The sequence below is a fragment of the Equus asinus genome, chromosome 1 (assembly GCF_041296235.1).
Source record: "Equus asinus isolate D_3611 breed Donkey chromosome 1, EquAss-T2T_v2, whole genome shotgun sequence".
In the NCBI taxonomy this organism is placed as follows: Eukaryota; Metazoa; Chordata; class Mammalia; order Perissodactyla; family Equidae; genus Equus; species Equus asinus.
The window spans coordinates 164,527,203-164,543,781 of NC_091790.1; the positions used below are offsets into that span (position 1 = coordinate 164,527,203).

The 16,579-nt window shown below is 33.8% G+C and overlaps 1 protein-coding gene across 1 annotated transcript in view; it reads right to left on the reverse strand.

The window, feature by feature from the left end:
* The window catches only part of DPY19L2 (dpy-19 like 2), a 108,937-nt gene that overhangs the window by 79,754 nt on the left and 12,604 nt on the right, over window positions 1-16,579 (reverse strand). Inside the window, exon 5 of the mRNA XM_014838759.3 lies at window positions 14,832-14,969. Within this exon, the coding sequence (XP_014694245.2) occupies window positions 14,832-14,969 (138 nt within the window). The remainder of the gene's footprint in view (window positions 1-14,831; window positions 14,970-16,579) is intronic.

Genomic DNA, 16,579 nt, shown 5'->3' on the forward strand with positions numbered 1-16,579 from the left:
CAGAAATATTTCATAACATTTCATTTAAGTCCTTGAAATTATTTTCTTCATAGCCTACAAAACATAAAACCAACTGCATATGGAGTAACAGCTCCTGTGCCCATTAAAACTTTGACCAATCAGATTTAATTAACCAATTCTGCAATCCATTTTAAAAAGTTTAAAGACAAGGAAAAGAACAACAAAAAAAATTACAAACAAGATAAAATGCTCATGCCTGAAAGACTTTTTAAAAATAATTTTACAGATTTGGAAAAAATAATGCAGGATCATTGGGAGAAGAAAGGAAAAGAATAAAGTGTTCCAAGTGAAAGTAAAAACCACCTAGAACTAACTACTTTTAATATTTTGGTGATCATCCTTCCAGTCTCACCCTAGGCATACAAAAACACACAGTCAGAGTTATTCAATATTATATAATGTTATGTACTATAAAATGTTAAAGTAATATACATCACTAAACAACATCACAAACACCTTTTCATATCCAAAAGTACAGATTTACTATTTTATCACTTAATTTTATAAAACTGACCTTCTGCTAAAATTTGTTAATTTATATTCTTGTGTATTTACCATACACGTACAAAAAATCACCATATTAAATGTATGTGCTAAATCTAGAATTATACTCCTTTCCGGGATGTAGCTTGATATAGCAGAAGAGCACATCTTTGAAGTTAGAAGTAAACTCAAATTCTGACTGCAAGTTATGGTTTCTATGGCCTGAAGTAATACGCCAACCTCTAAACCTCAGCCACCTCATCTCTAAAATGAGGTTAACAATAACCATCTTGCAAGAGTGATGAGAGATTAGAGCTTATATATTAGTGCTAGCATATAGTAAGCATTAAATGCTTTTGCCTTTCCAAAACATATTGTTCCAAACTTCCATTTTTAGCTTTAGATGAGAAATTAATTTCCTTATGAACACAAAAAGTATGGACATTCGCTTCAACACTGAAGTACTACATAAGATTGCAAGCAAATCTACATCTTTTCCATATTGTATTCATGCAGTGTGAAAATAAGAGTGAACAACTCCTGTTGCCTTGTCCTTTATAATGCTATCAAGTTTTAAAAACAACTGAACTACATTATCATGGTTACCTTTCATAACATCAAAGAAAGTGAAAACTGTGCTAATTACTCAATAAATATTTTTGAATAAGTAAAAAGAAAACATTAGCTGAAGTCTTTGAGACCATACTGTTGGAAATTAATAGAACAAGAAATAGATTTTATTACATAAAGTTCCAAAAATAATCAAAAAACTAAAAATTATAATTATCAAACACTGGGAGAAATGGAGCTAGTGTAATAAGCTAAACCCTCATCTTATTACACAAAGTCAACCATAACTAAAGTTGAAGACTCAAGAAATGGGTTTTTTGTCTTTTTGACTTTTGCATTTACAACAGAGTTATACAGATAATCCTCAGAGGAAATAAGAACAGAAGAGCATCTCTGAAGAGTAAACTGGGATATACAGAAAGTTGGTGCAGACAATGGCTTCCTTCATCTTAGATCTTAGCCAGGTCTGTGCTATACAATTGTTACTGTGACAAATTACATTGAAAAGTACTTATTTAGAAAACAAAAAAAGAAAGAAATCTGGGAAACCCTCAAGTACTTGGAAATTAAACATGACATTAAACATCCAATAAGTCCAAGAAGAAATCACATGGGAAATTAGAAAATAACTTGAACTGCATGAAAACAAAAAAACAATATATAAATATTTAAGTAATGCAAATTTCTGCTTTGGGGAAGATGGAGTAGATGTTACTTTTCCCTGCTTCTCCAAGTACAACTAAAACTCCCAGGAATTATATAAATCAAACATAAGAAGACTCTACAAGGCAGAGAGAAGAAGGCAAACTAGCTAGGGATCTCAAGACCCAAGGAACGACACAATGATGAGTTCCCTGGACTTTCCTTTTGCCTCATTTTCTCAGATTTGGAGTTCAGAACTTGGCAACCAGAAACACCAATGGGTGCAGACACAAAAAGGACCAATAACAACCTGCTCTCTAGCCAAAGGACCAAGAAAGGGGCAGCCTAGGAATACAGAAAACTTTTAGACAAAAATATCTCTGTTCCAACCAAACACCACAGAAAAAAACTGTGGTCCCATTCCCACCAATAAAGGTCAAATGGGGAATCTAGACTTCAACCTTCTCTAGGCTTTAATGAGTCACCTAAACCCACCCACTAGGATGGTGTAACAGAAGGCCAAATAGAGAGCCCTCCAACCCCATGGTGTCAGTAGAGACTACGTGGGGAGCCTAGACTTCCACCCCAACCAGCAATGAGTTATTTCTTCCCTTTCTCAATGGGGTAATGTCAGAGGAGGCCTAGTGAAGAGTCAACACTTTCATTACCATCCAGTGGTAATGAAGCCATCCCCACCATGTTGTCAGCAGAGACCACATGGTGAGTCAGAACTCCTGTCCCACCCAGCAGTAATGAGGAGCACCCCCATCTTGGGGTCAACAGAGGCCAGGAGGGGAACTTGCATGGCAGTAACAAGATGGCAGGCACTCTCTATTTCCTTTGTAGGACTGGTGCTAGAGGAAGCCAAGTAGAACAAAGGTTTAACTAAGATCCGGTTTCAAAAAATAATGTTCAAGGGGCTGGCCCCGTGGCCGAGTGGTTAAGTTCGCGCGCTCCGCTGCAGGCGGCCCAGTGTTTCGTTAGTTCGAATCCTGGGCGCGGACATGGCACTGCTCATCAGACCACGCTGAGGCAGCGTCCCACATGCCACAACTAGAAGAACCCACACGAAGAATATACAACTATGTACCGGGGGGGCTTTGGGGAGAAAAAGGAAAAAATAAAATCTTTAAAAAAAAAAAAAATAATAATGTTCAAACATCCAGATTTCAATTGAAAATCACTCATCGTACCAAGAATCAGAAAGATCTCAAACTGAATGAAAAAAATCAACATATGCCAACAATGAGATGACAAAAATATTAGAATGATTGCTCCAGTGAGCAATTAGGAATATGCCTGAAACAAATGAAAAAATAGAATGTCTTAGAAAAGAAACAGAAAGTCTTATTTAGCAAACAAATAGAATAAAGGGGAAGCAGATGAAAGTTTCAGAACTTAAAAATACAATTACCAAAATAAAAACTCAATGGATGGGCATGACAGTAGAATGAAGGGGACAGAGGAACATAATCAGTGAACTGGCAGATAGAACAACAGAAATTACTCAATCTGAGCAAAAGACTGAAAACAATAATAAAAAATAAGATAAAAATGAAATAAAGAAAAATAAAATAGTTCCCTAGGAATCTGTGGGACTATAACAAAAGATCTAACATTTGTGTCACTGGAGTCCTGAAAGTAGAGGAGAAAGGGAAACCAAAAATAGGATAAATAAAAGAAATCCACACCATGACACATCACACTTTGAAAGTTCTAAACATCTTACTTTTGAACACTTGCGAAAATGAAAAAAGAAAAAAATATTGAAAGCAACAAGGAAGAAAAAAACCTTACCTAAGGGAGAAAAACAATTCAACTGACAGTAGATTTCTCATCAGAAACCATGGAGGGCCAGAATGAAGTGGCACATTTGTCAAATGCTGAAAAGAAAAAACTATCAACCCAGAATTTTATATCCAACTAAAACAGCTTTCAGAAAATGAAGGGAACTCGACATGAAGGATGAAAAAAACTAAGAAAATATGTTGCTAGCAGACCTACCATAAAAGAATTGCTAAAGAAAATTCTCTAAACAGAACTGAAATGATGAAAGAAGGCATCACGGACCATCAGGAAGGAAGAAATTTAAAAAACGGGTAAAATAAAGTAGACTTTCCTTCTCCTCTCCAGTTTTTAAAATTAAGTTTGATGGCTAAAATAAACGTCACATAACTATCTGATATGGTTTTAAATGGATGCAGAGGAAATATTTAAGATGATTATGTTATAAAGAAGAAAGCATAAAGGGAGTAAGGTTTCTACATTGCATTTGAACTAATAAAATGACAATAGTAGTAGACTGTAATAAGCTACATACATATAATGGAATAGCTACAACAACCACTAAAAAAGTTACACAAAGAGATATATTAAAAAACTACCAATAAATCAAAATAGAATCCTAAAAACATTCAAATAACCCACAGGAAGACAAAATAAAGAAAACAGAGAAATAAAAAACCAAGAACAAACAGAAAATAAAAAATAGACTTAAGCTCAAACATATTAATAATTACATTAAATATAAGTGGTAAAATACACCAATTAAAAGACAGAGATTGACAGACTGGATTAAAAATATGACTCAACTATGCAAGAAACTCACCTCAAATATAATGATAAAGGCAGACTGAAAGTAGATGGATGGAAAAAAATATATTATGCACGCATTAATCAAAGGAAAGAAGTAACTATGTTAATACCAGAAAAATTAGACTCAGAACAAACAAAATTACAAGCGAAGTGGGGAGGGTTATTTTATAATGATAAAAATCCAAAAAGACATAGGAATCCTAGATGCATATTGACTAAACACACAGCTAAAAATATGTGAAGAAAAACTGATAGACCTAAAAGGAGAAATGGACAAATCCACAATTATAGTTGGAGGCTTCAGCATTCCTCTTTCAACAATTAATAGAAGAACTAGACAAAAAAATCAGCAAGGGTTGAGAAAATACTACCACCACCATCACTTAACAGGATCTAATCAACATTTATAAAATACTTTACCCCAAAGCAGCACAATACACATTTTTTTCAAGAGCCCACAGAATATATATCAAGATGGACCACATTCTGTCCTGTAAAACAAACGTCAACAAATTTTAAATGAAACAAAGTATAGACACAATGAATTTAAGCTATAAATTAATAACAAAGATAAAAAGAAAATCTCCAAACACTTGGAAACTAAAAAAATTCAATTTTAAAAAACCCACAGATCAAATAGGAAGTCTCAAGGGAAATAAAAAAATATCCACTGAACTGAATAAAAATGAAATACAAGGTTTCCAAGTTTAGCATGTTAAAAGCTTGTAAGTTGCCACTCCATCCTAATAATAAAAAACTGGACAAATTGAAAAATCAACAACTCTTCTTAGATCCATAAGAGAAGTGAGGTCACAGGGCAAACTGCTGCACCCCAAATTGGAAAGATTCACAGGAAAATACAGAGAATCACAACTTACTGGAACAGAAACCCCTGAGCAGAAACCTCCATGTGAACCAGTTGGAGAGTAAAAAAAACCTGAACTGTAATTGATGAATTGCTGGAGGCACAACATAGACAACTTTGAGAGTCAAAAACTCCAGTGATAAGGTGAGCAACCACACATTTATGAGTTTTACTTCTAGGAGCTCACCAAGTTCTTATGATGGCTATCAGACAAAAATGTCTTCCTGCTTCCACAGCGGGAGCGCAAAAGAGAACATTTTGAAATACACCAGAGCACTCTGTGCTCTTCTTAACAAAGCCTGCCCTCAGAAGAAATTATCCTACCAGAGCCTAATCCGCTATTGTTTTATTGGAGCCTAACCAACAGGGAGGAAGGGAAATACCCAACTCAAGCCTCTTCTAGCCCTCCACATGTGAGAAGGGAAATACCCAATTCTAGCCCATTCTAGCCATCCTGTTGCACCTAGGTGGTGAGAAAAAAACTGAGAAGCACTTGTGAGGTTCACAGTCCAGAGGCACAGGTTCACAAAAGTTTGAGACCTAATCATACAATTATAGAATACCTCCTTTATCCCCACACCATACCATAAAACTACTAACGGTCTATTTACAACAGTTCTTTTTACCCAGTACATCATGTCCATTTATTAAAAAAAATTTACAAGGCATACTAAAAGCCAAAAACACAGCTTTAAGAAATAAAGCATCAGAACCAGACTTAGATATGGTAGGTATGTTAGAATTACCAGATCAAGAATTTCGAACATCTACGATTAATATGCTAAAGGTTCTAATAGACAAAGTAAATAGCGTGCAAGAATAGATGGGATATGTAAGCAGAAAAAGAGAGATTCTAAGAAAGTATCAAAAAGAACTACTGGAGATGAAAAACACTGTAACAGAAATCAAGAATGTCTTTCATGGGCTTATTAGTAAACTAGACACATCTGAGAAAAAATTCCTGAGCTTGAGCATATCTCCATAAAAACCTCCAAAACTGAAAAGAATAAAAAAGACAAAAAAGTACTCCACAAAAATAAAAAGAAACAGAATATCCAAGAACTGTGGGATAACAATAAAAGGCATACCATACACGTAATGGGAATACCAGAAGAAGTGAGAAAGAAACAGAAGAAATATTTGAAACAATGACTCAGAATTTCCTCAAATTAATGTCAGACACCAAACCATGGATCCAGGAAGCTCAGAGAACATCAAGCATGATAGTTGCAAAAAAACTACACATAGGCATATCATATTCAAACTACAGAAAATCAAAAATAAAGAAAAAGTCCTGAAAGAAGCCAGAGGAGAAAAAACACCTTACTTATAAAGGAGTAAAGAATTACATCTGACTTCTCAGAAAACATTCAAGCAAGAAGAAAGTGAAGTGAAATATTTAAAGTGTTGAGAGAAAGAACCCAACTTAGAATTCTGTATACATGTGAAATTATCCTTTAAAGTGAAGGAGAAATAAGGACTTTCTCAGATGAACAGAAATTGAGGGATTTTGTAAAGAAGTTCTTTAGAGAGATGAAAAAAGATATACAGCAGAAACTTGGATCTACATAAAGAAAGAAAGATCATCAAAGAAAAGATAAATGAAGACAAAATAAAAGCTTTTCTTTTTATTATTCTTAGTTGATCTAACAGCTTTGTTCAAAATAATAATAACAATGTATTCAATTATGTATGATTATGTACTGACGTCTGCTTTTGTCTATGAGTCATGAACGACAGCAATGATTCAGGGGTTGGGAGGGAGAAATTAGAATTATTTTGTCATTGTAATGTACTCACACTACCCTGGAAGTGATGTGGTGTTATCTGAAAGTGGTCTTAGATTAATTATAAATGTATATTTCAAAGTCTAGGGCAACCACCAAAAAAAGTAAAAAAGAATTATCACTGATAAGAAAAGAGAGATAATACAATAATATAAAATGTTCAATTAAAACCACAAAACAGCATAAAAGAGTGGAAGACAAAATAAAAACAAACAAGTGCAACAAATAGAAAATAGTAACAAATATAGTAGATATCAATCCAACTATATCAATAATCACTTTGAATGTCAATGATCTAAACACACCAGTCAACAGACCAGACTGTCAGAGTGGATCAGAAAACAAGACCCAACTATATGTTTCTACAAGAAACCAATTTTAAATATAAGGACATATATAGATTAAAAGTAAATGAATGGAGTAAGATATACTATACTAAAACTAACTGAAACAAAGTAGGAGCAGCTATACTAATTTCAGACAAAGCATACTTCATAAGAAAAGTTATTGGGATAAAGAGTGATATTACTTGATGATAAAGAGGTCAGTTCTACAAGAAGACATAACAATCCTTAACATGCATACATCTAATGACAGAGTGTCAATTAAATCTGTAAGCCTCCAGCCAGGCTAAGAAAAAAAGAGAGGACATGAATTACTAAAATCAGAAATTAACGAGGGGGCATAATTACAGATCCCATGGACATTAAAAGGATAATAAAGGAATAATGAACAACCCTACACCTATAAATTTGATAACCTAGGTAAACCAATTCCTTGAAATACACAATCTGTCAAAACTCACACAAGAAGAAACAGACAATTTGAATAGGACTATATCTAATAAATAAATTTAATCAATAATTAATAACCTTCCAAATCACAGAGGACCAGCCTCAGATAGGGTGACCAACTAATTCTATCAAGCATTTAAGGAAGAAAGCATAACAATTCTCTAGAATCTCTTTCAGAGGATACATCAGAGAGAATACTTAAGAACTCATTTGTTGAGGTCAGCATTGTCCTAATACCAAACCAGGCAAAGTTATTACAAGAAAAGAAAACTATAGAACAATATCTTGCATGAACATAAATGCAAAAATCCTCAAAAAATTTGCAAATCAAATCCAACAATGTATAAAAAGAATTATACACCATGATCAAATGGGATTTATAGCAGGTATGCAAGAATGGTTCAACATTCGAAAATCAATTAATGTAATCCATCATACCAACAGGCTAAAGAAGAAAAAATAGGAAATCATATCAATAGATACAGAAAAAGCATTTGAGAAAAGCTAATACTCATTTATGATTTAAAACAAAACTATCAATGAACTATGATTAGAGGGGAACTTCTACTTGATAAACAATATCTACAAAAAAACCCAACAGCTAAAGTCACACTTAATGGTGAGAAACTTGGAGTTTTCCCACTAAGATGAGAAACAAGGCAAGACTATCCTATTCACCACTCCTTTTCAATATTATACTAGAAGTCCTAGCTAATAAGACAATGTAAGAAATAAGAGGTGTACAGATTGAGAAATAAGAAATAAAATACTTTGTTCACAGATGACATGATCCTCTATGTAAAAAATCCAAAAGAATCAACAAAAAATCTCCTGGAACTAAGATCTCTTAGAGCAAGGTTGCACGTTACAAGGCTAATATACAAAAGTCAATCACTTCTCTACATACCAGCAATGAACAACTGGAATTTTAAATTAAAAACACAACAGCGTTTACATTAGCACCCTCAAAAATGAAATAACTACAAATATAACAAAGTTTGTACAAGATCCATATGAGGAAAACTACAAAACTCTGAGAAAAGAAATCAAAGAAGTACCAAACAAATGAGAAACATCCCATATTCATGGATAGAAAGACTCAATGTCAACAAGTGGTCAGCTCAATTTGATCTACAGATTCAACACATCCCAACCAAAATTAAGCAAGTTACTTTGTGGATATTGACAAACTGATTCTAAAGTCTACATAGAGAAGAAAAGACTCAAGATAGCCAACATAATATTGAAGGAGAAGAACAAAGCTGGAGGATTTATACTACCCAACTTTAAGCGTTATGATAAAATTATAGAAATCAAAACAATGTGGAATTTGCAAAGAACAAATAAATCAATGAAACAGAATGGATAGCCCAGAAATAGACCTACGTATACGTAGTCAACTGATCTTTGACAAGGGAGTAAAGGTAATACAATGGAGCAAAGACAGTTTTTTAAACAAATGGTTCTTGGACAAATGAACATCCACATGTAAAAAAAATAAACTTAGACTCAGATCTTACACTCTTCACTAAAATTAACTCAAAATAGATCACAGATCTAAACATAAATCACAAAACTATAAAACACCTCAAATTTAACAGGAAAAAAATCTAAATGACTTTGGATTTGGCAATGACCTTCTGGATACAACACCAAAGGCACAATTCATCAAAGAAACAACGGATAAATTGGACTTGGTTAAAATTTTAAAATTTCTGATCTGCAAAAGACAATGTCAAGCGAATGAAAAGACAAACCACAGACTGGGAGAAAATTTTGCAGAAGACATAAACAATAATGGACTGTTATCTAAAATATACAACGAACTCTTAAAACAACAATAAGAAAACAAATTATCCAATTAAAAAATGGGCCAAAGACATGAACAGACACCTCACCAAAGAAGATAAACAGATGGCAAACAAACATACAAAAAGATGCTCCAAATCATATGTCATCAGGGAAAATAAAATTAAAATAGTGAGATACCACTAGATACCTATCAGAATGGCAAAATCCAGAACACTGACAATGTCAAATGCTGGTGAGGATGTGGAGCATCAGGAACTCTGATTCATTGCTAGTGGGAATGCAAAATGGTACCGCCACTTTGGAAGACAGTTTGGCAGTTTCTTACAAAACTAGACATACTCATACCATACAATCAACCTATCATGCTCTTTGGTATTTACCCAAATAAAACAAAAAGTTACGTCCACAGAAAAAGCTGCACATGGATGTTTATAGCAGTTTTATTCATAATTGCAAAAACTCAGATACAACCAAGATGTCCTTCAGGAGGTGAATGGATAAATAAACTGTGGTACATCCAGACAACGGATTATTCAGTGCTAAAAAGAAATGAGCTATTAAGCCACAAAAAGACATGGAGGAACCTTAAATGCACATTACTAAGTGAAAGAAGCCAATCTGAAAACATACTATGTTATTCCAATTATATGACATTCTGGGAAAGGCAAAACTATGGAGACAATAAAAAGATCAATGGTTGCCAGAGGTTTTAGGGGAGGGAGGGATGAATATGCACAGCACAGAGTATGTTTAGGGAAATATTTTTAGGGACGCTATTATGTCTGATACTATAATGGTAGACATACACCATTATACACTTGTTCAAACCCATAGAATATACACCACCAAGTGTGAACCCTAATGCAAACTATGGACTTTGGGTGATGATATGTCAATTTAGGTTCATAAACTGTAGGAAAAGTACCACTCTGGTGGGGGATGCTGATAGTTTGGAAGGTTGTGCACATATGGAGGCTGGAAGGACATAGGAAATATCAATAATTTCCACTCAATTTTGCTCAAGTTAAAACTGCTCTAAAATATAAAGTGTATGAAAAGTGAAATACAACATATCAAAATTTGTGAACCAGAGATAAGGCAGTGCTGAGAGGGAAATGTATAGCAGTAAAATTAATACATTAGAAAAGAGGAAGGGGCCAGCCCGATGGTGTAATGGTTAAGTTTGTGTGCTCCACTTCAGTGGCCAGGGGTTTGCAGGTTCAAATCCCAGATGCGGAGCTACACACTGCTCATCTAGCCATGCTGTGGAGGCGTCCTACATACAAAATAGAGGAAGATGGGCACAGATGTTAGTGCAGGGCCACTCTTTCTCAAGCAAAAAGAGGAAGATTGGCAACAGGTGTTAGCTCAGGGCCAATCTTCCTCACCAAAGGGAAAAAAATTAAAAAGAAAGAGGAAAAAATCAATAATCTAAGTTCCTACCTAGAAACCTAGAAAAAGAAGAGCAAAATAAACCCAAAGCCAACAAAATAATAAAGAAATAATAAGGAGCAGAAATGAGGTGAAACTGAAAGCAGAAAAACAATAGAGAATGTCAATGAAATGAAAGACCTGGCTCTTTGAAAAGGTCAATAAAATTGACAAACCTCTAGCAAGACTGACAAGGAAAAAGAGAAAAGATACAAATTATCTGTATCAGGAAGGAAACAGGGGATATCACTACAGTCTGCATATGAAAAAAGGAAAATAAAGAAATACTATGAACAACTCTACACACTTAAAATTGACAATTTAAATGAAATGGACCTTGAAAAACACAGACTATCACAATTCACCCAGTATAAAACAGATCATTTGAATAGCTTGGTAACTATTAAGGAAATTGAATTCAAATGTAAAACTTCTCCAAACAGAAATCCTCATGCTCAGATGTTTTCACTGTAAAATTCTACCAAATGTTTAAAAAAGAATTAACATCAATTCTATACAATTCTTCCAGAAAAAAGAAGAGAGAACCCTTCCGCATTCATTGCCTGAAGTATTACCCTGATACTAAAACCAACAAAAAAAGTACCAAAAAATTAAATACAGACTAATATCCCTTATGAAGATAAACATAAAAAGCCCTAACAAAATATGAGCAAATAGGTTTCAGCAATATATAAAAATAATTATATGCCATGACAAGTAAGGTTTATTCCAGGGATGCAAGGCTATTTCAATATTAAAAAATGAATCAAGAAACCCATCATATTAACAGGATAAAAAAGGGAAATCACATGATCATATCAAGTGGTGCAGAAAAAGCACTGAAATCATTCAATATCATTTTAAAAGGAACTTTCAGAAAAAACAGAAATAAGAGAGAAACTTCCTCAACTTCATAAAGGTCATGTGCAAAAGCTTACAGCTAACATTATACTTAATGGTTAAAGACTGAATGCTTTCTCCCTAAGACCGAGAACAAGGCATGGATGTCCAAATTCACCAATCTTAATTAACATAGTGCTGAAAGTTCTAGCCAGTGCAGTAAGGTAAATAAGAGAAGCAAAAGGCAAACAGATTAAAAAGAAATAAAACTATTCCTTTTTGCATACGATATGACTATCTACATAGAAAATCCCTGCACATTTACCAAAAAAAAAAAAGCAAACAACTCCTAGAACTAATAAGTGAGTTCAGGAAGGCTGCAGGATATAAGATGGCATACAAAAAAATTAATTGCATTTTTTATATACTAGCAATGAAGACATGAAGATCAATATTAAAAATACAATCCCCTTCACCATCACCTCAAAAACATGAAATACTTAAGTGTTTATCTAACCAAACATGTACAAGACTTATATGCCAAAAACTACACAGTGCTAACAAAGGAACCAAAGAAGATCTAAATAAATGAGAGACATACCATATTCATGAGTTAGAAGACTCAACATTAAAGAGGCCAATTCTATCCAAATTTATTTACATGTGCAATGCAATTCTTATCAAAATCTCAGAAAGGTTTTTTCAGACATAAAAAAGATTATTGTTAAATATATATTAAAAGGCAAAGGAACTAGCTAAACCAATTTTGAGAAAGAATGAAGTAGGAGGAATCAGTGTACCTAATCCAAAACTTATTATATAGGTATACTAACCAAGACAATACGGTATGGCAGAGGGATAGACACACAAATCAATGGAAGAGAGCAGAAAACCCAGAAACAGACCACTAGAAACATGCCCAACTTATTTTCACAAAGGTGCAAAAGGAACTCCATGAAGGAAAGACTGCCTTTTCAACAAATAGTGTGTGAGCAACTGGACATCTATGGGCAAAAAAACAAAGAACCTTGAAGCAAGTCTGATGTTTCAGATCACATACAAAAATGAACTCAAAATGAAATGGATCACAGATTTAAACGTAGGACACAGAACTCTAAAAACGTTTAGAAAAAAACATAGAGAATCTTTAGCATCTAGGGCTAGGCAAAGAATTCTTAAACTTGACACCAAAAGCATGATCCATAGGGAGAAAAACTGATAAACTGGACTTCATCAAAATTTTAAAATTTTGTTATGCAAAAGACCCTGTTTAAGAGGATGAAAAGACAAGCCATAGACTGAGAGAGAATATTTGCAAACCACATATCTGACAAAGAAGTAGTATGTAGAATATATAAAGAACACCTTGAGATTCAATGTTAAAAAGCAAACAATCCAATTAAATGAGCAACAGACATGAAGACACATTTCACTGAAGAGGGTATACAGCATGTATTACTAAGGATTACTCTATAAAATATAAAATCATGCCAACAAATCAATAAGAAAACAACCACCAAACAGGTGACAAGATTTACACAGGTATTGACAGAAGAACAAATCCAAATGTCTATTAAACATGAAAATATTCTTAACTCCACAAATAACAAGGGAAGTACAAATTAAAACAGCCTATCATAGCTGTTAGAAGAGCAAAAATTAGAAATTTTGATAATTTGAAATCTAATAAGGATATGAAGAAAAGTGAATTCTTCTACACAGTAGTGTGAACTGTTACATTTGCTTCAGAGAGCAGTTTAGCAATATCTGATAAAGATGACAAAATACACACTCTACAACACAGTAATTCTACTTGTAGAATATACCCGGGAGAAAATCTTGCACATACACAGTTAGAAAACACACACAAGAATATACATTTTAGAACTGTTTATAATTTAAAAACCGAAAACAATTGAGTATCTATAAATAGGGAAGTACATATAATTTTGGAATTCATAAAAAAGGTTAAAACTAAAGAAAAAATATAAACACATATACAGGGCTCAAAAATATAATGTTGAGGGAAAAGTCTGTAGTGTGATATATTCACTCGAGAGCATTTATACGGATTTATAAAAAAGGAAAAACAATCCTTGGAAACAGGGACTGGAAGGATACACACATCAAATTCATGATAATGATACTTGTGGGAAGGGGAAAGCAGCAAACTGGACTGAGAAGCAGAACAAAGATGACTGACTGTATTACAGTGCTCTAATTATTTTAAATATCTGAGGCAAAAATGACCAACGATTAGCATTTACTTATTCTAGGTGGCTGATCATGCATATTTGTGTATTATTCTCTAAGTTTCTGTAATTTGAAACATTTCAAAATCAAAAGAATAACTTTAAAAAGCTATAAAATGTGAAGACAGGTCTAAAAAGCAATAAATTTTAACTAATCTGCTAGATTCTGAGATAACTCAAAAGTAGTGCTTACCATGATGTCAAATTTAGCATTTATCTGAAGAGTTTACAAACCGAATTTACTAATTTTTTTGTTGTTTTCTCAATTTGTAGAATTTGCAGACTACCATAAAATCTATACTTTATTAGGCTAACCACTGGGAGACATTCATAGATTTCTGGTTATGTGACTAAGTAAATCTTGCTTTATTAATGTAACTCCAAGGTCACTGCTCTGCTCATCACTTTTACTGTCCCTTCATGCGATCAGTATGCCCATCCACACCATCTCCAAAGCCATCCCCAACAGACCATCACCATTTAGAACTCTTCTCGGCTCCTTCCCATATGGCTTGTCCATTACACTGGATTACTTTGGTACTAAGGTTCTATTCTTTGAGTTCAGGTGAGCATAGTTTCTGCAGTCTTTAAATTTAGGAGAGGAACTTTTGATACTCTGCTCAACTATAAAGACACACACAAGGTCTCCTCCTTTTTATAACATCACTGTCCTTACTTACTATTTTTATCTGATAAAAAAGAATCTTTCTACAAATATTTGTCCCAAAATACTACTCACCTCTGGATAAAGATGGAAACGTTTCACTGTATTAATTACAAGAGGATATTCAGTAAGCCTGTCATTCATAATCATCCACAATCCTTCCAAAAATGAAGGTGCTTCAATAATGGTCTTGAAGTAGGAGTAATAAAGTCCCTTAAAAAAAGGCACAAATTATCAATGTAAGTAAAATTTGAAAATGTTTATTTTTATAACTCCTTTTAGAACAATTTCTTCTGGAAAAACAAAAGGAAAAGCTTGATAATCAGTCTTCTAATTTCTCCTTGCTGCTGCATTCTTGGGCTCAAAAAGGCATACATTTTTAGGTTATCACTGTACTATTCTTTCATATTTCCTGTATTTTCTTTTTCTTTTGAAAAAGAATTGGAGGGATGCTTAAATGTTTTAAGGAGCATTTCTAACGATGTCTTAAAATGTGTAAACCATATATTTTTAATTCTACCAAGCCTGATTTTACCCCTACATTATGAGATGCCTAGACGTTGAGATCTGATGAATTTTGGCACAGAGATGCCTCCATGTCCTTGCCCAGCTCTGCATACAGAAAATTACTTCTTTTTTTTCCAGGTCTTAAGAAATAACATATAATGATCGTCAGCATTATGAGAAGGAACCTCATGCTTTCAACTTACTTCCTAGTTCCACCTAACAGCTCTGCACAAAGTGAAAGCTAACTAAGTGTCAAGTGACTCTTGTTCATGAGACAAATGCTGTATCCAGAAAAGGGGATTATCCTAGGTATTATTTCAGCAAATGAAATAATGACTTTATTAGGCTATTAAAAGTGCTGTTTAGTTAAAATTCAAAGATTAACAAAAGCATGTTTCATATTTCTTCCCTCATCAATTTCCTGCTTTTCTACCTGAAATATAAAAGCAAATAAAGGACCACATTGTTTGTAATACATTCTCCAAAAAAACATTAAAAATAATCTTCAACGCTACAGTCATTCCTGTCTCATACAACTACTTAATGTTGATAGATTAAGCAATGCTATTGGCTACTAAATTGAAGATCTGTTTTAGCTGATGTCTGAAAGAGCATTTCCTCATAGCTTTGACTAATCTATGAGTTAATGTAAAGATTTTTCCTTTCTGCTTATGAGGGCAACAAATCTAATATGCGTGTCTCTATTTAGAGAAATAGAAAATATATAAATAAATTTTTATTAATAAGTTATTGTTTGGTGCCAGGTACTGTGCTACGTGCTTTGTTCATTCTCTCCCTTCATTTTCAATAAACCTCTGTCAGGCTGGCATTATTTCTAGTTAACAGATGAGATTACTGAGAATCAGAGAGGTCAAGTGACCAGCCATCACCCAACGAAGCACAGAACTGCTATCCGAATCCAGTGATCTGTCATCAAAGCCCAGATTCCACCACCACACTCTTCATTTAATAATATTCTATATCCTCTCTTTGGAAATAATACCTACAAAATATTAAAAATTCAAATGCCATACAAATGCTAACGTATCCAATTCTTTGAACCTTTAAGGGGGCTATAAGGGTGAGATTTGAAAAGCAGTGGCTGATGTACCTCGAACAGGCAAATTTACAGACAGAAAGTAGAACAGAGGCCACCAGGGGCTCAGGGGAGGGTAGGGGGAGTTAGTGTCTAATGGGTACAATTTCTGTTTGGGGGAATAAAAAAGTTCTAGAGATAAATGGTGGTAACAGTTGCACAACAATATCAGTGTATTTAATGCCATAGAACTGTACACTTAAAAACAGTTGAAATAATA